Source organism: Vombatus ursinus, unplaced genomic scaffold (genome assembly GCF_900497805.2).
Source record: "Vombatus ursinus unplaced genomic scaffold, bare-nosed wombat genome assembly UNPS02015398.1, whole genome shotgun sequence".
Taxonomy (NCBI): domain Eukaryota; kingdom Metazoa; phylum Chordata; class Mammalia; order Diprotodontia; family Vombatidae; genus Vombatus; species Vombatus ursinus.
The window spans coordinates 3,782,489-3,804,526 of record NW_020955176.1 but is presented as its reverse complement, the minus strand read 5'-3'; the positions used below and the strand labels follow the sequence as shown (position 1 = coordinate 3,804,526).

General features: G+C 39.8%; 2 protein-coding genes and 1 long non-coding RNA gene across 4 annotated transcripts in view; 1 reads left to right on the top strand and 2 right to left on the bottom strand.

Annotated features, from left to right (window-relative positions):
• POU2AF1 (POU class 2 associating factor 1) overlaps window positions 1–11,544 on the bottom strand; it is a 33,187-nt gene extending 21,643 nt beyond the window's left edge. The window contains exon 1 of the mRNA XM_027847318.1: window positions 11,328–11,544. Within this exon, the coding sequence (XP_027703119.1) occupies window positions 11,328–11,343 (16 nt within the window). The 5' untranslated portion in view covers window positions 11,344–11,544. The remainder of the gene's footprint in view (window positions 1–11,327) is intronic.
• LOC114032104 lies at window positions 6,916–11,965 on the top strand. 2 transcript variants are annotated; one of them, XR_003567803.1, is made up of 3 exons: window positions 6,916–6,993; window positions 11,051–11,148; window positions 11,870–11,965. It is a non-coding gene; the product is annotated as an uncharacterized LOC114032104 (long non-coding RNA). The 2 variants fall into 2 exon arrangements; XR_003567802.1 differs by having other exon boundaries at window positions 6,926–7,068.
• A 7,292-nt stretch (window positions 11,966–19,257) lies between these two features.
• The window catches only part of BTG4 (BTG anti-proliferation factor 4), a 143,380-nt gene continuing 140,599 nt past the window's right edge, over window positions 19,258–22,038 (bottom strand). The window contains exon 7 of the mRNA XM_027847316.1: window positions 19,258–19,546. The gene's annotated coding sequence lies outside the window, so the exon portion shown is untranslated. The remainder of the gene's footprint in view (window positions 19,547–22,038) is intronic.

Here is a 22,038-nt window from a genome sequence, read left to right as displayed (position 1 = left end):
TAGCATTTATAGCATTATATATACTTTAGAGCATTGAAAAACATTATTCTGAAAAGGGGTCCAATAGGCTTCACCAGACTGCCAAAGGAGTTCATGAAAAAAAAAAGGTTAATATTTCCTGATCCTAAGAGCAAGGACTGTGTTCTCAAAGTTGATGATGTAGCCACCTCCTGCCTATCCCATCAGGGTACATGATCTGACAAAGAAGCCTGACAGCAGGCTCTCTGAGGCCCTGGAATGCCCCAGGACGCTGACTTGTTGTCATAGCCAAAGTTCCATCCTGTCTCAACCTGCCCCCATCACGCAATGGGCAGCTCTGTGGATGCGGGTCAGGCCTGGGTGACTGTTCCCATGGGGCAGAGCCAGCCTGTTTTATGAGATAAGGAGGCACAGCCAAGCAGCAGGAAGGGAAAAAGCCACATTATGGGGACAAGGCAGGCCTGGACAGAAGTGAGGCAGAGCCCTCCTGGTAAAGTCCCTAAATAAGGAAGGATGCTTTCCCACCAAAGGGTGGTACCTGGAGGTAGGGAGGAGAGAGTTGGGGATTTAAAGGTTTAGTCAATTAGTCAGTCAACAAGCATTTATTAAACTCTTACTGTGTGTCAAGCTTCAGTTGTACCCCAGGGAAAAAAGAGTAGACTAAAAAGAACAGGCAGGATGTAGGAAGAGGGAGGGACAATGGCAGCAAGGACATGAAAGAATAATCCTGACCTGAATAATCCTGAACATCCTTTCCAGCAGCCTGTCTGACTACTCTCAGATTGGCAGAGGCAATAGTAGCTAGGGTTAACTGGACAGGGAGATAACTAGAAATCCAGAACCAAAGTCTTACACTCAAGGACCCTGTTGTTATTGTTCGGTCATTTTCATTTATGTCCAACTAAGTCTTCATGACCCCGTTTGAAGTTTTATTGGCAAAGCCACTGAAGTGGTTTGCCATTTCCTTCTCCAGCTCATTTTACAGATGAGGAAACTGAGGCAAACAGGGTTAGGTGATTTGCCTCAGGGACACACAACTAGTGTGTCTGTCTGATTTGAACTCGGGTCCTCCTGACTTCAGAGCCAGCACTCTATCCACTGCCCCACATTCTACAATAGCTGAGGCTCTACCACTTTTGAGACCTTGGACATGTCCCTTACCCTCTGAAACCCTCCATTTCCTCATCTGTAAAATGGGACTGATAATACATTAAGGGAATGGAAGGTTTAGGGAGGTTGTATCAGGGTAGGAATGAGTCACTGGCAAAGGCTAGCTCAAATTACTAGAACCTAACTTACCTTCCCTCTCTTCTTGATCCACACCTCCCCTCAAACCCTGCTCCCCCTCAATGCACACACACAAGCGATGGGACTTTAAATGTTCTCACTCCACACAGAATAACAACATGGGGGTGGGGGTTGTCATCAGTATTTGGGGCCATACAGTTTGGAAGAGGAAGAAATTTAATCTGAACCTGAGTTTCAGGGCATGAAGTCACACCCTGTGGAGGTAAGAGAAGTTTCCACCCGCCCTCTACCCCTACCCAAATTCCACAGCAAAGCAGGACTGGAGTTTTGAGAGGCAGTGGGGGAGGGGAACACTGGGGAGGTTGTTCATCTTTTTCCATATTAATCAGAAGCTGAAGACCTTTCTATCAGCCAGCTGCTGTGATCCAAGTCAAGAAGCCCCACGCTTTGAGAGCCGAGGGGAGTGGATTCAGCAACCCCTTCTTTTATCTAGGGGAGACTTACTTCCCAACAAGAGTCAAAAGTCTTTGTGAAATGAACACACATTTTTAAGATTATCAGTAAAAGATTCCCAAAGAATGAGGGCTTTTGACTCCAGCATCAGGGTCACATGATTGGGGCCTTAGATCCAGAAGCCTCAGGCCCTAAGCTAACAGAGCCTCAGAATAAGTCCTGGAGGGATGAACTAGATCCTGCAAAGATGCCAGTGACGGTAGACTTGGGCTTGAGTGTGATTTGTCCAATTCTCACTTTTAATCACTCTCCAGTGGTAGATGTTCATCTATTTACTTTTTTTTTTGAAAGATGCCACTGTATAAAAAAAATGTGAAAAAAAGTTTAGCAGTACCAGACCTTAAACTACATTATAAGGCAGTAGTTATCAAAACTATCTGGTACTGGCTAAGAAATAGAAAGCTAGATCAGTGGAACAGAACAGACATACAATACACAAGAGTAAATGGTTATAGTAACCTTGTGTTTGACAAATGTAAAGATTTAAGCTTTTGGGATAAGAATACACTATTTGGTAAAAATTGTTGGGAAGACTGGAAAGCAGTCTGGCAGAAATTGAGTATAGAGCAATGCCTTACACAATTTACCAAGATATGGTCAAAATAGATACATGACCTAGATATAAAGGGAGATATCATAAGAGAACTAGAACATGAAACATATTACCTATCAGACTTATGGATAGGAGAAGAATTGATGAATAAACAAGAGATAGAGAGCACTGTGAGATATAAAATGGATAATTTTGATTACATTAAATTTAAAATGTCTTATTCAAATAAAACCAATGTATCAGGATTAGAAAGAAAGCAGAAAATTGGGGGAGCGGAATTTTTTAGATTGTTTCTCAGATAAAGGTTTCATATTTCATATATATAGAGAACTTTGTCAAATTTATAAGAATATAAGTCATTTCCCCATTGATAAATGGTCATAGGATAAGAACAGGCAGTTTTTGATGAAGAGATCAAAATTATTTATAGTCATATAAAAATGCTCTAAATCATTATTGATTAGAGATTTGAGATATTATCTCATACCTAAAAAACTGGTTAAAATGATAGAAGGGGAAAAGGACAAATGTTAAAGGGGATGTAGAAAAATTGGGATACTAATGAAATGTTGATGGAACTGTGAACTGATCCAACCATTTTGGAGAAAAATCTGGAATTATGCCCAAAGAGTTATAAAACTGTGCATGCCCTTTGATCCAGCAATACCACTATTAGGTCTGTTTCCCAAAGTGATCAGGGAAAAAGTAAAATAACCTATATGTTCTAAAATATTTATAGCAGTTTCCTTTGTGGTAGCAAAGAACTGGAAATTGAGAGGGAATGCCCATCAATTGGTGAATGGTTAAACAAGTTTGGCACCTGATTCTGGTGGGATACTACTGTGCTATAAGAAATGATGAGCTGGTTGATTTTAGAAAGGCATGGAAGGATTTGCATGAAATAATGAGAAGTGAAATAAGCAGAACCAAGAGGACATTGTATACAGTAACAGCAGTATCATTCAAAGAATAATTGTAAACAACCAAGTTATTCTGAGTACTATAAATACTCAAATCAACTGTAAAGGACCTATGAAGGAAGATGCTATCCATTTCTAGAGAAAGAACTGATAGAAGTACACATAGTATGGTTTTCCATTTATAAATCTGTATCAAATGATGGCCTTCTCAAGTACAGGGTGGAGAAGGAAGGAGGGAGACAGTTTGGAACTTAAAATGTAACTAAAAAAATTAAATTAAATTAATTTTTTTAAAAGATACCACTGAAGCTCCATAGAATGTTCCCTTATTTCTACCTATGTTAGTCCTATACCACTCTACTCCATCTTTCTTAGTGGGCCTCTGGGACTTGCATTGTTGTAAGTCATGCTTCATATTAGAAATGTTCCACATACACCCCCAATTACTTTCAATATATTTTGTATTTAATTTTCTACATATGTGTTGTTTCCCTCGAACCTAAGCTCCTTGAGGGCAAGAACTGCCCTCAGTTCAATTTTATCTTTGGATTCCCAATGCCTAGCGCAAGGGAGATACTTAATAAATGCTTATTAGATTGGATTGGATTGGATTGTGGAAATTCCCTTTCAAGGCACAAGGGACTAGAGACTGGTTGTTTGGAGAAAGATCTTGCATATCATGGTCAAGTTTCCAGAAGTTTCTATGCAAGGATGTTGAATGAATTACTGCCACTTTTCCTAATGCAAGTCTATGAGTATAGACCTAAAACATGACTCTTAACATGTGAGAGGTAGTATGACATAATGTCAGTCAACTAGCATTTATTAAGCACCAGTTATGTGCCAGGCACTGTGCTAGATGCTGGATAGAGGGCCAATCTCAGAGCCAGGAAGACTTGAGTTCAAGCCCCGCCCCTGACATATGCTGGCTTTGTGACCCTGGGCAAATCATTTGACCCCTCAGTGCCCCCAGGCAACTCTCTAAGACTGTAAATGAAAAAAGCATTTAAATATTCGCATTGATGGAAGTGGTTTCCTCATTAGGAATTCCTACAGTAGAATATAAGACCCCTCATTAGAATTTGAGCTCCTTGAGACCAGGGTCTATGACTTTGTCTTTTTTGTATCTCCAGAGCTTAGCACCTTGCCTGGCTTTAAGTTAGTAAATATTTATTGACTGACTGGTTACATCAGTAAAATCATGGATCCATACCCAAACCTTCCCCACTCATTCCCTAAAATGTAAATCAATATGGTACAGCTGAAAAAGCTCTAGGCCAACAAGATATTAGTTCAAGTCTCACCTCTGACCCTGGTCAGGTCACTTAGATGTCTCAGAACTAGATTTCTAAAATGAGGACTGTGATAATACTTTCACTATATACCTACCCCACAGGGTTGATTGGAACAAGGGATTTGGCAAGCCTTAAAGCATTAGATAAATGTGACCTGCCGTTATTAGCATGCTTCAAAACTTTGCAGAATTTTAGAGCTAGATGGGGTCCTTTAAGATCATATACAGAAAAATATCAAACTGTATTCCTTTTTATCCAATAGTAGGCTCCCCTCACTAAAAACATTCAAGTATATGTCAAGAAATGATGTAGAACAGATTCTTGCATTGGCAAGAGATTAGGCTTTATCTATTCAAGCATTCATTAGTTCATTTGTTCATTTAGCTAAAGGACCTTTAGCGTGTCCTCTGATTCTATGAGTTTATAATTCTTCATTCTCTTCTTCCCCTTTCTTTTCTTAGTGCTATTGCTTTGATCTAGCAATGTGACTTCCCTCTACCCAGTGGCATTATTTTCAGCCTTTCTTTAACTCTACCTTCATGACACTGACAAAAACTTTTGACCCGTCTTGTATTTATCCTCATTTATTTGAGGAGCTTTTTTCCTTCACAGATGAGAAAGAATAAATTTCTTTGGGATGGTGAAATCTTGCCTGGTAATTTTTATCTCAGCATTACCTATTCTGAGAACAGTTCTGGTTGATGATTCTTGAGGTTCCCTAGTTTTCCCAGGCAGGTGTAATAGCAAAACTTCTGCTTTAAAAAAAGAGGTAACACCTATTTGTTTCAGTTTTTTATATCAACATTGCTATTTTCATTCATTGCTTCAAGTGTCACTTCTCACTTAGCTCAAATACAACCAGCTTCTTAATCCAACCTCTCAAAATAAAACATCTCAAATGAAAAAGAAACAGAAGGCTGTCCCAGAATCAGTGACATTTCAGAGAGTCCTGGGAATGAAGCTTCCTCAGACCACTGAAGCCATCACCTTTAGAAAAGCATTTCTGGGAATAAGACCTGATCTGAGGGCCTTGAATTCTCTTTCAGCCTCAAGATTAGATGCTCCACTGTCTTTATGTAAGTGGTATCAACCAGAGCTGACTCGGTCTGTCTGAACTACTTAGTGAAATAGGAAGGAAAGAGGAGACGGAGGAATGCAGAAAGAGCAAATCACAGAAGACAGTGTGTCTGGCACCAAAGAGAAGATCTCGCAAATATAGAATTCTAAGGGCTTTAATAAATGCGTATACAGGAGAGTTTGTCACTGGGCATCAAACATACTGCCCTGTGGATGCTCCGGAACAGACTGGTGACATCCTAGAAGGCCTCTCTCTTGACATTTTTCTTTCGAGAGAGAACTGAGACCCATATCAACAAAGGGTTTGAAGTCTGTGAGAAAGCATCAATCCTTTGGGGTTTCTTTTCCCCATTAGTAAGAAATGCAAGAGCCACTAATTATATAGCCAGAGATAAGTGTCCAAAGAATAAGCATCCACCAGTAATCCCTAATTTTACCAAATATCACTCTACAAAACACAAACTATCATGAAGGGAGCTTCGTAAAGATCGGTGAACCTGAACTACTGCTCTTTCAAACATAGGCTGATGGATCTAGACTGGCAGGATACTCAGAGGCATTCTAGTCCAACCCCTTAGTTTTCAGGTAAAGGAACTAAGGCCTCAGGAGGTTAGGCAACTTGTCCAAGGCCATGTAGGTAGCAAAAGGCAATGGTGGGATTCGGTCTCATATCCTCTGACTCTTGCATGAATGGTCTTTTCCACAGGAGCACATGACCACATGTACCTTACATCATCAGCAGAAATGGTGGATATCAGAATGAGTAGGTAATAAGTAGAAATGTTTCCTGGCCACTGCTAAATGAGGCAAGTAGTACATGTAGCACATCACAGGAACCTTTGGATCTATTTCTCCCAGACCCCAAATTACTTCTTGATGTAGGTGTGCCTCACTTAATTCAGTAGGTATATTGTGGAAATGTTATGACTAAATTGGATATTTATGATTGATGGTGGCTTAGAAGAACTTGTTATTTGAAAGAGCACTGGATTTGGAATCAAAAGACCTGGATTCAAATCCTGCCTCTGCCTCTTGTTGAATGACCTTGGACTTGATGAAATGGGACAGCTTAAGGCTTAAGACTTAAGTTTCTCATCTTCAGTTTCCTCATCTACAAAATGAGGGTATTTCATTAGTTAGTCTTTAAAATCTCTTCTCACTATAAACCCCATGACCCTTAAAGAATCTTGATGTAAGTCCTTTTGTGAATTGAAGAATTCTGTTGTAATTTGAATTGCCATCCCCTCATTTGTCTATTTTTTAAATTCTGATTTGGATATGTTGATTTTTTTCATAAAGTAAAGGAACACTTGTACTATGATAACTTGGAACTACATTCGCTGTCGCTGCTTACCATAAGCTCTTCAGACACTGGAACAATATACTGGGGAAGCCACACTACTGTAAGGTACAGTGTAAAGGGATTGGCTTGGGAATCTGAGGATGTAGGTTCAAATTTTGCCTCTGATATTTACTACCTTGGGTAAGTCACTTAATGTTCCTGGGTCTCAGTTTTATCTATAAAATGAAGGGGATTATAACAGATGGCATCTGTAGTTAGTTAAAGCTCTCAGTTTAAGATCCTCTCTACACCAAAATGATTTGCCAGTCAGCCAGAGATTTTTAGGGGGTGGAGAGGGGAAAGGGGTGGAGGGTATTTCTATAGATATACACACCTGAAACCAAAAACAAAACTATTATTTGACTATAATGTTCATTTTTCAACCAGATGTGGTGATGCTATACATATGTGACTCAAAACAGCTGGTCATTTTAATTGATTTAGAAGAGAAATCAATATAGTTGTCTCATAGTGAATATTCGGTAAATTATATCACTATTCAGTATCAGGAAGATGAAAAAAGTGGTCAGCCTACTGTATTCTTCCCTTTTCACCCAATTTCTCAACATTAAGCAGCTTGGGACTGCATGTTTCCTTAGTGGCCCTGAAGAGCAAGTGCTACATTTACTACCCCAGCTATTCTGGGCCCTTGGAAAATCTGGCTCGTTTTTAAAAGTCTGTAGCTAGAGAACTTAAAAAAAGTCTCATTGTTTGAGCCTTTTTTTAATCACTAAAATAAGAAAGGAGGTATAGGAGGGGACTTGATGTGACCCAGTAGGCCACCGTCAGGTCCATCTGAGATGTTAAAGGAGACTCAATTAGTTTCCTGGAATTAAAAGAGACCTCCTAATTTGGATGGATGTAGGGATTCTCCACGTTTATGAATGCAAAACACCATCTCTTTATGACTGGCCCAGCAATTTACTAACAAGCCCATCTATCACCTTTGGCTAAACAAGACTGCTATTTTCATTCATTTACTTAACAAGAATGTATTAAACATTTACTCTGTGACAGGCATTATGAAGTGAAAAACAGTCATAGCTTTTGAGAAGGTGACATTCTAATGGAGACTGACAGTAGCCCTTCCTGGTCCAAATTGGTCCCCACAGGTCTGAGTTTTTTCACTGTCTCTGCTCTGATCTGTTCCATTAGCCCATCTCCATATGTGGGTTCCTACCCTTGCCTTTTGCAGTTTTCTGGGGGAACACAGACCAGGCAGGGATGAAGTATCCTATTTTCAGAGTTGGTGTTTTCTTAACCCTTTCCAGAACACTACTTATTACAGTCATTTCAGCTCATACCTGGAGGATGTTTTCTGAAACAGAAAGTGCCTCTTCAGCACCATTAATGTGTGATTTCATACTCTGCCCTGTAGTGGGGTGGGGTAAGGTACAAGGCACTTTTTTTACTTTAAGTACTCTAAAAGGGCTGACAACCCTGTCTTTATTTGTACTGACTTTCCCTAAAGTCATCAGTACTCTAAAGAGTCATGCACATTTTTAAGGCAATGAGATTAATGTTCAAAGCTTCATGTTTTCTCATTTCCATTTCATCTCAGAAGGACTTTCAGGGAGAAATTGAGTTGGGCCATAGAAAAATGTCAACATAGTTCTTCCAGTAGGCACAAATGTGATAGCTTAGATTCCAATCACATTGCCTCTGAGTCATAGCTAACAGGCAGAAGTATACCTTCTTAGGTCTCAAAGGGACCTCTGAGGCCACTTAGTCTAATCTCATTTTACAAATAAGGAAACTGAGGTTCAGGGGGTTAAATGATTGAGTAAGGTCATACAAGTAATGTAGGAGGTAGGATTTGAATCTGGCTAGGGTTCAAAGGCTAGGTGCCTCCATGGATAGAAAACCGGCCCTGGAGTCAGGAGGACCTCAGTTCAAATCCAATCTCAGACCAGACACTTGAGACTTACTAGTTGTGTGACCCTGGGCACCCAGGTCTTCTGACTTCAGAACTAATGTTCTTTCTACTATACCGCGATGCCTCCTAGGATTTAGCTGCAAGTCATGTATTCATTGAAATTTACCTTGGTGGAAGGAGTTTCCACACACAGCATTCTCCACATTAACCAAAAAAAAAATCAAATATGGCTCAAACATTCTTAACCTTTAAAAATGGCAAATCTTAGTGCTTATATCAGAATATAACAACGTCCAACATGATTGAGTGTGTTTAATATAAGTATGCCATATTAGACTATGAATTTGGCTGGACAATATCATGAAATGATCATAAATATCAAAATATGTTAATAAAACCTAATCTGTAAAATATCACCTTCTGAAAATATCAAATAACAGTAGGGCTCAGAGATCCAAAAAACATCAAAGTAATAATAATAGCTAATATTTATATAGCAATATAGGGATTATAAAGTGCTTTAAATATATTCTTATTTGATCCACATACAACCCCATGAAATAGATGCTATCATTAATGCCCCCTCAATTTTTACAGATGAAGAAAATGAGGCAAAAACAGATTAAATTACTTGCAGGTCATATAGCTAGTAAGTATCTGAGGGAAAATTTTAACTTAGTTCTTCCTCCCACCAAATTCAGCACACTACCCACTGCACCATATACTCTATGTTATTCTCTATATTAGTGCCAAGTGTATCCAAAGGAGAGTTATACAAATATACTTCACTTTATGGAATGAATATAATATGAAGTCGTGCATAAATCATGTTTTTCTAAATCAAATCATATTTTAGATATATTAGGAAAGGTGAAATTTTAAAAGAATTTGTCTGTGTATAGTTTTATACACTGAATAATCACACCACTATTTTTTTCCTAATAGGAAGCGTGGCATAGCAGATAAAGAGTCAACCTCTTACTAAGTAGGAGAAAGAGGTAACTTTCAAGCGAGTATATTCTTGTCAGTGGTCAACAGTCTCCACGTTGCGAATTTGTCAGGCTTGGTAATTAATGGTATTTTCTCTGCTAACTGGAAGGGAAGAGAAGCAACATGGTGTAGTGGATAGAGAACTATCCTTGGAGTCAGGAAGACTGATAAATACTAGCTGTGTGAACCTGGGCAAATTGTTTATTTTCTCAATGTTTCAGGCAGCTATAAATTGCAGAGAAAGTGAATTGAAAAGGAGAAGTTTCCTCATTGGGAGATCTCTACATGAGTGAAATTATAGATCTAGACCAAAATAAAAGTTTATCTTGTATAAATTCAGATTATCTGGACATGGTTGGTCAAAAGCAAGATATATCTGCATTGGCAGTGATCGCAAGGGAAGCTTCTATTAAAACTTGGGAGATAGATATAACAATTTTTCATTATTATTTATAACAAGGAAGAAGAGAACTGACATACTAATGCAACCTTCATAAAAATAATCAGTAGAATTGTCATCTCAACACAAAAGAATTATGAGAAGCTGAATGGTGCTATGGGAACAATACTTAACTAGAAGTCAAAAGACCTGATTTTAGGTCAATTTAATCTAATTCCATTCAACAAGCATTTATGAAGAACCCATTAGTTGTAAAGCATACTGTACTGGGAACTGGGGATAAAAAGACAAAAAACAAATAATCTCTATCCTCAAAGAGTTTACATTCTACTATTCTTGAGGCTCTGATAATTACTAGCTTTGTAACTTTCCTCAATTTCTTCATCTGTAAAACAAGGCTAAAAATACTTGGACAACCTACCTACAGGGCAGATATAAGGATAGTGCTCTGTAAGGAGCCATTTCTAGTTAGATGAGTTTGGGATAATCTCAAAATAATGTCAAATGGAAATAATGCACTTCTGGGATTGATCTTTGCTATTTCACATTTAATGTAAACAGGGCTTGCCGTATTTCATGGGAACCAAGGCATGAAAAGCATAATCTCTGTTAAACCTTTCAAGTCCCTGACAGGATGGAACAAGGAATAATTGGTATTCAGGCATCTTCACAACCTCAACTTCTGCATTTTCCCCATACATTAAAGGAAGGGAGACTGTGGCCTGAAGAATAGCCATTTGCAATAATTAAGACACTCCTATCTTTAACCCACAGCTTCCCTCTTCCCTTACCCCACCTGAATGCCACCTCTTACTATTATTCTTGTGAATCATAAACTGCCCTTTCTTTCACCACAGTGATTCATACCCTGGAGTTGTGATCTGATGAGCTGTCCCACTCTGGTGCATGTAACTTACATCCAGGCTGGAAAATGAGCATCACATGCGTGTGACAGGTTTGTTTTCCAGTGCCTATCCCACCCACTTCACGCCTCTCTCTACTCCCTGGTCATGGGAGCCCCAACCTCTGCCCCAGGACACTGGCTCCCTGGGGCTTCCACACCAGCCAAAGAGCTACCTGCTCTCTGACCCCATGCCCGCCAGGCTGAACAGCGGAGGCCAAATGAGAACTCACATTTTTGCCAGTGCATACTCTGCAGCAGGATGTCACCTCTTCTCTTTGAAGCAGACAGTTTGGCTTCTTTTATGTTTGTCCTGGGTTGTGCTCTCCTACCACCAGGGCCACAGCTTGCTCAGAGGATGTTTCCTCCAGCTTTTTAAAAGCCCTGAGCTCCCTCTGCGTGGGGGATGGTGTCATCACATCCTCCCAACCACAAGACCTGTGCATTTCCCTTTGGTGCATGGGGCTCCTCTCCCCACTTTGAGATCCCTCACAGGTCATTGAACTGGCCAATGATAAGCTAGGAGCCTTCAGCTGGGTTAGAACATCAGGAAAGCCACTAGAATTTGGTGGGGAGGGACTACAAAAACTGGTATGCATATGTGTGTGCACATACAATTTGGGTTCAAGTGTCATAACTCATTATACCAATGATGAGCCTGGAAGACCTTCTGGAAGGGTTTTGGGGAGGCGGGGGAGGGGGTGTATTGATTATTGAACACTCAACAAGACTGAGTCGTCATTACATCTCAAACTGTCTTTGGCCTTCTGCTTAGGAGAAATGCTAATCCCTGGGGGTCACCCCAGATCAACAGGAGGAAACACCTGTAGACACTTCAAGCTTCACTAAACAACCTTCTCAATTCTTTTAATACTGTCCTTCTGTTCCGCGCATTTTGAAACATAACAAGGCCACCAAAAAAGATGGCAGCTTCCTGAGTTATAAAATGAGATGGTTGGAGTAGGTCACCACTGAGGCTTCTTCTAGCCCAGACTCCATGGTGGAATGTAAGGAGTACTGTAAGCACTGGGAGCCAAGGACCTGGGTTTCAATCCTGCCTCTGATACTGACTGTCTGTATAACCTTGGGCAAAGTGTCTTGAATTTCCTTTGCTTCATTTTCATCATCTGCAGAATGAGAGGCTTAGACTAGACCATCTCTGAGGTGTTTTCCAGCTCTAGAACCTGAAATCCTCATGTGAGAGCCTAATATAGATCCAGGGTCCTCCTCACCCAAAAGAAGGAAGTAAAGGAAGGAGGCCTGGTCTAATTCATTTCTCAAGGGTGACTCAGCATGCTATAAGTGATAAGGGAGTTAGAAGACCTGGGTTCAAAACCTGAGCTGTGTGATAGATTTACCTGTTTAACCCTTTTCTGGGTCTCAGATCCTTTATCTATAAAATGAAGTAATTGGACCAACTGGTTTCTAAGGTCCCATAACTGAGAAGCTATGGATAAAGCCCTTCTCCTTGTGTTATTGCCTTAAGTTAGATGGGGTAGGGTTAGTCCTCGGCAGAACTGGTCACCTGACACGGAAGCAACAACCAGATCCACTGTACATGCCTGGAGATACCAGCCTTTCAGTCTCCTACAGCAGTTCCCAGAACCTCTGATGCTTGAACACATACTGACTCATCAATGGGACTATTAATCAAGGTTCAGGACTAAGCACTTAATACAGGAGGTATTTTCCTCATTGTCCATGAACTGCCATCATTTGGGTCTGTGGGCCTGCTCTGATGGACTGGGGGCCTGGAGGCAGGATGTTAGAGAAAAGTTTCTCCACAATATAGGTGACTGACTCAAAGGACCAGGAGAGTATTAGTGACTTTTCTGAGCATTGAGGCTCAGAACTCAGAGAGGTTCCATGTAATCAATCACTTGTTTCTCCATTACATGGTAGGTGGTAGCATCATACAGCCTTCTGGCTACGTTCAGAAATTTCCACTGGAAATAATGGTTCATAAGCCAATCCCCTGGGTTCAGTCACAGAAAGCCTGGGCTTAAGCGCCAGCTCTGTTACCTATCTAGCTGTGTGACCTCAGGCAAATCATTTTAATCTCTTTGGGCCTCATCTATAAAATGGGTATTCTATATCTTGCCACTGGACCCAGACGGCTCCCAAGGATAGAGTGAGGCTGGTGACTTAGCACAGTCCTCCCTCAGTTGAATCCAATTCACTTGTAAGTTATGGCATCACCTCCCTGATGGTATGGTCCTCTTCAAGAACAAAGGACAAACAACAATAACAACAACAATAATAATACTACACTACTTACTTTAAGGAATTATTAGGAGAGTCAGATGAGATAATGTATGTGAAGTATCTTTGTGATCCATAAATTTAGGGATGGCAGGGCCTTTCAAAGTCAGAGTCATCCAACCCAATCATTTCACATATGAGGTAACAAGGTCACGTGGGCAGTTAAAAGTTGAAAAACATGATATTCCATAAGATTTTGAATTGGAAGGAATCTTGAAGGCCATGTAATCCAAATCCCTTTATTTTAGGGGAAGTGACTTTACCAAGGTTACCCAGGAAATAAGTAGGAGGACCAGAATTTGAAACTAGGTCTTCTGCCATCATATCCAATGTTCTTTCCACTAAGGCATTATTATCATCATCATCATTATTACTTTGAGCTGGTGGGACTAGATTTTGCATCCCCTGGGACACCTGAGTAAATTATGAGGAAAGGGAGGGCATAGAGTGACAGTGCAGGAGACCCGGAAGACTAGGTCTGAGATAGCAGAAACAAAAGAAATAGCAGAAAATGGACCCACAAACATGCCTAGTTATAAACTCTGGCACCTCTACCAACCACAGGACGTGGGAAACAGATTCTAAGTCAGGGTTTCCAGCAAAGATACCAGATATCTTTGACCACATCTAGACAGGTATTTTTGGAAATGAGAATTGACCACATCTTTCAGTCACAGGGGTAAGTAAATATTTGCCATGAAGATACTGCTGTTCTTCAGAAGCCAAGTCCCGGCGTCAAGGCATTGATTCAAACCAACCAAAGTGGTCAAGGCACACACAGGGTACCAAAACATCTGGATGAATGTAAACAATTTAGTTAACCATACAGATGATTTCAATTACAGGTGTACCCCCTAATTTAAGAAAACCTAATGAACTTAAAAAATTTGAAGGTGACGACTGGTACATTAGGATTCTTTGCTTTGCCAGAAGGTTTCCATAGCAGGAGTCTCTGAAATAACTTTCTCTATTCGCTTTGATGATTTAATTCAGTTTGCAAAAATTCTATTGACCCAAAATATTTCAGAGGTAGATAGATCTATCACATAAAGTGAGTCACACCTACAGCCACATGCTAGACATCATACAGATTGAAGGTCCACAAAGATTGCTGAATTTTTCAATTTTCTTCTGGCTGTTTGTTGTTCACCCGGCAGGTAGAAGCATGCAGATTAGGTATGTAAATATATGTATGTTCTATATATGTATAATAGTACTTAAAGTTTTTTCAGGGATCACAAAAAAGAAAAATTAGTTATAAAGAAAAATTGACTCTGCCAATTTCTAATTTTATGTCCTTGGACAAGTAAGTCATTTCATCTCTCAGTGCCCCAGTTTCCTCATCTGTAAAATGGAGATAAAGTACTAGATTTGAACCCTGGATTGGGTTTGTAGTTTTTGCTACTTACTACCTGAGTGACATTGGAAAAAAAAATCACTTCCCCTTTCTAGTCCCTGGCTTACTCATCTGTAAAAGGAGGGGATTAGACCAGATGCTTTCCAAGGCCCCTTTCTGCTCTGAACCTATGGTCCTAGGTTTCTTCTTATACTACTAATCTCTGAGGTTGCTTTGAGGAAAGTACTTTATACATCTTTTAAGAGAGAGAGAAATGTTTCCAGTAATCAAAGTTAGTTTTGCCCCTAGCACAGTTAAGCAAACCACTCTGTCTGGGCCTCAGTTTCCTCATCTGTAAGATGAAGAGAGTCAACTAGATACTAGTCACATCCAGACCTAACATGCCATGGATCTTTTTTTTTTTAATTAATTTATTTTTAGTTTTCAACATTCACTTTTATTAGATTTTGAGTTCTAAATTTTCCCTCTCCCCAAGAAGGCAAGTAATCTGATATAGGCTATACATGTACAATCATATTAAACATATTTCCACTTGAGTCATGTTGTAAAAAAGAATCAGAACCAAAGGGGAAAACCACAAGAAAGAAAAACAAAAAAAAGAGAGGAAAAAAATAGTATGCTTCTATCTGCATTCAGACTCCATAATTCTTTGTCTGGTTGTAGATAGTATTTTCCATCTTTAGTCTTGGAATGGTCTTAGATCAATGCATTGCTGAGAAGAGCCAAGTCTATCAAAGCTGGTTGTCGCACAATGCTGCTGTTAGTATGTACAATGTTCTGGTTCTGCTCACTTCACTCTGCATCAGTTCATATAAGTCTTTCCAGGTTTTTCTGAAATTCTCCTGCTCATGATTTCTTACGGAACAATAGTATTCCATTACATTCATATACCACAACTTGTTGAGCCATTCTCCAATTAATGGGCATCCCCTCAATTTCCAATTCTTTGCTGCTATAAATATTTTTGTACATGTGGGTCCCTTTCCCATTTTTATGATCTCTTAAGGATATAGACCTAGAAGTGGTATTGCTGGATCAAAGGGTATGCACAGTTTTATAGCCCTTTGGGTATAGTTTATGGATCTTTTTTGATATGAGCAGATGATCTCCCATTTCTCCTTTTCACACTGAAGCCATTGAGACAAGTTATTCACTTTCCCTGCAAAGCAATGGCATATTGCAATCTCCTTCTGAGTGAGGTATTTGTGCAGGAGAAGAACTATCTTGCATTTTTCTGTTCAAAGAAGAAATGTGATATAGTTATTTTTTTCTGGCTTCATCACTTCTCAGAGTGTCTAGCACAGAGGGTCTCAGTGCCCAGTCTGGCATCCTCCACATAGTAGGTTCTCAATACTTGTTTGTTGAATAAAATTGAAACAGACTTGAGTTGAGAAGCCTGCCATCATAAGTTGCTTGCCTCTGGTTCCTGGCCAACACCTGCAAGCATTGCTAACAGCTGCATGGCAAGTTACTTATCAAGAAGTTGACTTAATGGTTGGGATTTAAGACTTTATCATCCACTAAGTAATTAGACATTATGACCAGGTAACAATTCAGAGGAAGCAGAATTAGCTGTGTTCAAACAGAGCCTGCAAGATATGTGCCCAAACAAGGGTCATGTGGAGAGGTCCAAGGCTCTAGCAGCCAAAATTGTTATCTCTCTGTAATCACTGTAGCCTAGCCTTGTGTGGCAGATTTTGAAGCTATACATCCATGCCTGGGAGCCTTAGACTCACAGTTTGTTTATTTTGTTGGTATTCTAGAATAAATTAGTACCTCTTTCCCAGGAAGCTCTGAATTGGGACAGATGTCTTGTATGCTCTCACAGTAGCAGCCCTCCAAGATTGGCAGCTGGTAAATGTCACAACTCCCATTTCACAGATGAGGAAATTGAGACCCTGATGTAACCAGTCCTAAGGCTATAGTAAGCCATCCAAGAAGAGAGTCAGAAAAAGTAACTATTTTGTCCTTGTTGCTTGTACTGCCCATAGAGCACTGAAAAAAAAAATAGCCTCTTCTAAAAAGAAGATGCTCTATGTTCCCAAGATGCTCCATACCCACACAGTCTTGTGGGCAGATGATGTTTTTGCTTTCATTCCATTTGTCTTTACATGCAGAATATCAAGTTCTCCTTACTTTTCACCCCACTCCCACCCACCCAGAACAAATTTGCAAACATGATTTCCATCCACTCCTCTATTTCAGAAGTGACATCTTCTAAAGATGGCTTTCCACATCAGAAAGAAAGAATTACAAGGATGCTTAAACAATTGAAAAGTGACTTTCACTTTTTTCTAAAGTCTTTCAAACCCACTACCTTAGACTGTCCCCACCTCCACACCAGGAAATTCTAATGAAATAAAATTCTGTTCTTATGGTAACATGAAGTATTATCTAAGTATATACACATGATCTCCCATAATCCTTAGATAGGATTTGTCATCACTAACCCAACTTTTAAAAACCTCATTTACCCTATCTGAAATTGCCTGGATGGATCAGTGGTCGGTAATCATGGTACTCCCACAAGCTGAAGTGAGTTCTAGAGACACAGGTAAAGGATTCAGGTGCCTCATCCCCACAGTTGCTTTTTTTGCCTGAAGCTGAAGCTTCCCAGGAGAATGTAGCTTCTTCAGGAAAAGAACTGCTTCTGTTCCATATTTTTATCCTTGTATCTTTGTGTCAAGCACAGAGCCTTGCACATAGAGGATGCTTAATAAATCCTTTCTGGATAAAAGCCTGGTTGAATGAAATTATCCCAGTGTGCATGGACTCCCCTGATGGGTACATAGTCACTAGGGATAAGTGTAGGTCCTGCCTATCTTTGATAAGCATGCTTCCCTTCCTTCTGGGCTAGTATACTTTCTGTCCAACTTAGGGGCAAAAAGAAAGGAAGTTGGCTGAATGGTTGAAATGATTTGCCGTTGGTCAGTCTCTTAAGGGAGCAACAAAGAACCAGTTCCTCTTTCTGAAAGACCAAGCTCTCCATAGCCACAGTATTTTTCACCTGGTATAAATATTGCATGCCCAAATACCACGGAAATAGAGAAACAGACTTGTAATAAAGACAAAAGTCATTTTTGTGAATTTGAGTTTACTCCAAAAAGAATAAAAGTCTTAACATGTCAAGGCAAATCTCTCTGCATTCATGCCATCCTCTCTGGAGCCCAGCCCAGCTGTTGAGCAATTTCTGTCACAGATAGAATTGCAGCATTGACAGGTGCCCAGCTTCTTCTAAATTATCAGCTCTCCAGATGGGTAATGCTAGAAGAGTTCAGAGGAATGATAATAACAACAACAATAATAACTAATATTTATATAGGAATTGCAGAGTGATGTGTGTATATATATATAAACTTATTTGATTCTCACAACAATCCTGTGAGGTAAATGCTATTATTTATCTTCATTTTACAGATTAGGAACCTGAGGCACAAAGAAGTTAAGTGATTTACCTAGCATCACACAGCTAGTAAATAACCAAGACAAGACTTGAACACATCTTATTGACTTCTCAGGCTGGTGTTCTGTCCACTTCACCAAGCTGCTTCTCTAGCATAATAATGATGACATGATAATGATGATGATGGCAATGATGGTGATGATGACAACTACTTAAAAATTAGGCTCATGTAATCATTGACATAGAGTTGGAAGATACCTCAGTGCTTATTTTTTCTCACTCTTCATTTTACAGTTTAGGTAAGGTTCAGAAAGGTTAGTTAACTTGCCCAAGGTCACATAGGTAGTCAGTAGCTGAACCATATTTAGACCCAAGTCCCTTGACTCCAAATCCAAGATTCTTTCCACTGTACCACAAATCCATATATCCTGTCAATCAAAAAATAAGCCTTTGCTACTGAGACATATCAACTGATTTTACTAAGTAGGAGTTTGGTGAAGGAGAGTTTGTGGTAACCACAGAAATGCTACAAGGGTAAGACTGGTGCAGCAGGCCAACTAATTCTGGCCCCAGAAAGCTCCATGGATCCCATCAGTCGATCAACCAATTAAGTATTTATTGTGTGTTCCAGCAGCTCCTGGGCTCACAAGCTCTTCCGACCCAAGAAATGTAACCCTACTTTTTTGTAGACAGGGAAAAAGAGGCATAAGCAATTAACATTTATATGGAGCCTACTATGTGCCAGTAGACAGCTAGGTGGTGCAGTGGATACAGAACTGGGCTTGGAATCAGGAAGACTCATCTTCATGAGTTCAAATCCAACCTCAGATATTCCCTAGCTGTGTGACCCCACTAGGCACATTACTTAACCCTGTTTTCCTCACTTCTTTATGTGTAGAATGAGCTTGCAAAGGAAATGGCAACTCACACCAGTATCTCTGCCAAGAAAACTCCAAAAATGGGATCAGGAAGAGTCAGACATGACTGAAATCATTGAACAACAACCATGTGCCAGACATGATAGAAATATCATCTCATCTGATCCTCATGACAACCCAGCAAGGGAGGTGCTGTTATTATCACCACTTTTCATATGAGGAAACTGAGGCAAACAAATGTTAAGTGCTTTACTCAAGTTCACACAGCTAATAAGTATCTGAAGCTGCTTTGGAGTCAGGTGTTCCTGACTCTAGGCCTGGTTTAACCACCTTGCTGGCATAGAAATGGAAAGTGGTGTTGTTACTGTTGTTTTTTTTCCCCCAGAAGTCCCACTTCCAATTGATGTCTTAACTCATAGCATCAGACACAAATTCCCTTAGCTGACTCAATCTTCTGGGTAACCTCCAGTCATCTTCTATTGGACGTAAGATGAATTGATGTCTCTCTTGTTTTTAACATTTCCAAATCAGGCCAAGGACTTCCAGTGCTACCTGAAAAAGCAGATGAAAGACACATGAACAATAGGGGGTAATTAATACATGTTGGATGCACCTTATACTCTGATCATTTGATGGATCCAGATTTTCTTTGGTAAGGCTGGGGACCATCTACTGATACAGATCACAACCCTTCCATGCCCTCTCATTCTGTGAAATTCCTATACAGGTATTTCCATAATTTGTAAATAGAGATTCAACCAAAATCACTAAAGACATACCTGTCATTCTTTTAACATGGTACCGACCCTAGTCACTTTGGCTGTTGGTTGATTGTTTCCCAATTTAAGTACATAACAACCAGTGGTATGCTGGTAAATGTAATAAACAGCTCTCCAAAAATGTGCAAATGAAACACTCTGAAGTTCAATCTGCATTATTAACATTTTTTCATCACTTTCTTAAGTCTAGAAATCAATAACAATAAATTAATGCCTGATTTGTATCACTTGCCAATTTCCAAGGTGTAGATAGATGCTCACACTAAAAATTAACAATCAGCTCTCATGAACCAGTATAAGCTGGCTCCAGGTCATCATTAACAATCCACCCCTCCATTCCCCTTTCCAGTCATATATGTCTTCAAAAGTGTCTTACATACCACTTCTTATACACAAGTTCGTTATTGGTAACATGGTGTGGCTTACTTAAACCAACCATACATCTTTCCATTGTCCTTCAAGATAGCTATAGTTTTGATTAGTCTGAGATCACAGCATTCTGTTATTCATACCCAGAGAGCATCACTAGGAAAATATTGATGCAAAATAAGAAAGATTGTGTGTCAGCAAGCAGTTTGGGATCATTGAAAGCCCTGAATGTGATCCTGCCCACTCTCCTACTCAATTCAAGACCTAGCTCTTTATCCAGCTGCAGTGCCAGTCAAAGTGTGTGTCATAGTCTGGGCAAAGTGTGTTTTTCATCTACTTTGTTTATCTACTGTAAATAAGTCTTTTGCATTGCTGCTCTTATCATTGAGGAGGCTTTGGAGTATTCCAGGACTCAGTGCATTTTCTACAATGTCATCAGCCAATGGAAGCATTTGTAGGACCTTGCCATGAGTTAGGATTCCTTCTTTTGTTTGGATTTTGTGCAGGACAGCCTCCATGTTGTTGGCAAATACAACAGGTGAACAAAAGTCTCCCTGTTTAGTACTTCCCTAGTTGTCAATACTCAGCAGGCTGAGTTTTATAGTTTTTAAATAAAAGTAGAAAAGCTCACAAGGGGAGGTAGAGCCAAGATGGTGGCAGGGACTCACCTTAACTCTCTTTCAAATTCCTCCAAATACCTTTAAATAATGACTCTAAACAAATCCTAGAGTGGCATAACCCACAAAAAATGGAGTGAAACAATTTTCTAGCCCAAGATAAGTTAGAAGGTTGGCAGGAAAGGTCTGCTGCACTAGGGTGAGAGAGAAGCACAGTCTAGCACAGATCATGCCAGCACAGACCAGGTCCCAGCAAACCAGAAGCAAGACTTGGGGCGACTGAATCAGTGGCAGCAATGGCAGTTTCCAGACCTCTCAACCCACAGACAATAAGGGGATCAGATGATGGGTCAGAAGGAGACTTATAGGAGCACCTTTGCTGGCACCAGGTGCAGGACTCTGTTGCTTTGCCTATACTATGTTCAAAGGGCTATAAAATCACGCATACCCCCAAAGAGATAAAAAACAAAAAGGAAAAGGACCTATGTGTACAAAAATATTTATAGCAACTCTTTTAGTGGTGGCAGAGAATTGGAAATTGAGGGGATGTCCATCAATTGGGGAATGGCTGAACAAGTTGTGGTATATGATTGTGATGGAATACTACTGTGCTTTAAGAAATGATGAGCAAAATGCTCTTAGAAAAACATGGAAAGACTTACATGAACTGATGCAAAGTGAAATGGGCAGAACCAGGAAAATATTGTACACAGTAACAGCAACACTGTATGATGATCTATTATGAATAATAGAGCTATTCTCTCAGCAATACAATGATCTAAGACAATTCTGTAAGACATGTGATGAAAGGCGATGTCCATCTCCAGAGAAAAACTGGTAGAGCCTGAATGCAGATCAAAAATGCTTTTTCTTTATTTTTCTTGGGATCTTTTTATCTATGTTTTCTTTCACAGAATGGCTTACATGGAAATGTGTTCTGCATGACTACACATGTATAACCTATGTCAAATTGCTTGCCTTCTCAATGGTGGGGGAGAGGAAGGAGGAAGAGAATTTGTAAGTCAGACTTTGAAAGAAAAAGAATATTAAAATTGTTTTTATATGTAATTGGGGAAAACAGTATTAAATAAGATTTTTAAAAGCTCACAAGGGTTGTCTGAGGCAATGCCAAATAAAAGCCCCAGTGAAAAGCAGGATTTGGCCAAAAGTATGTAAGAATCTTGTCCTTTCCATTCATTCCTCAGACTTTGCTTTCAGTCTAGATCCTGCTGGTGTGTGTGTGTGTGTGTGTGTGTGTGTGTGTGTGTGTGTGTGTGTG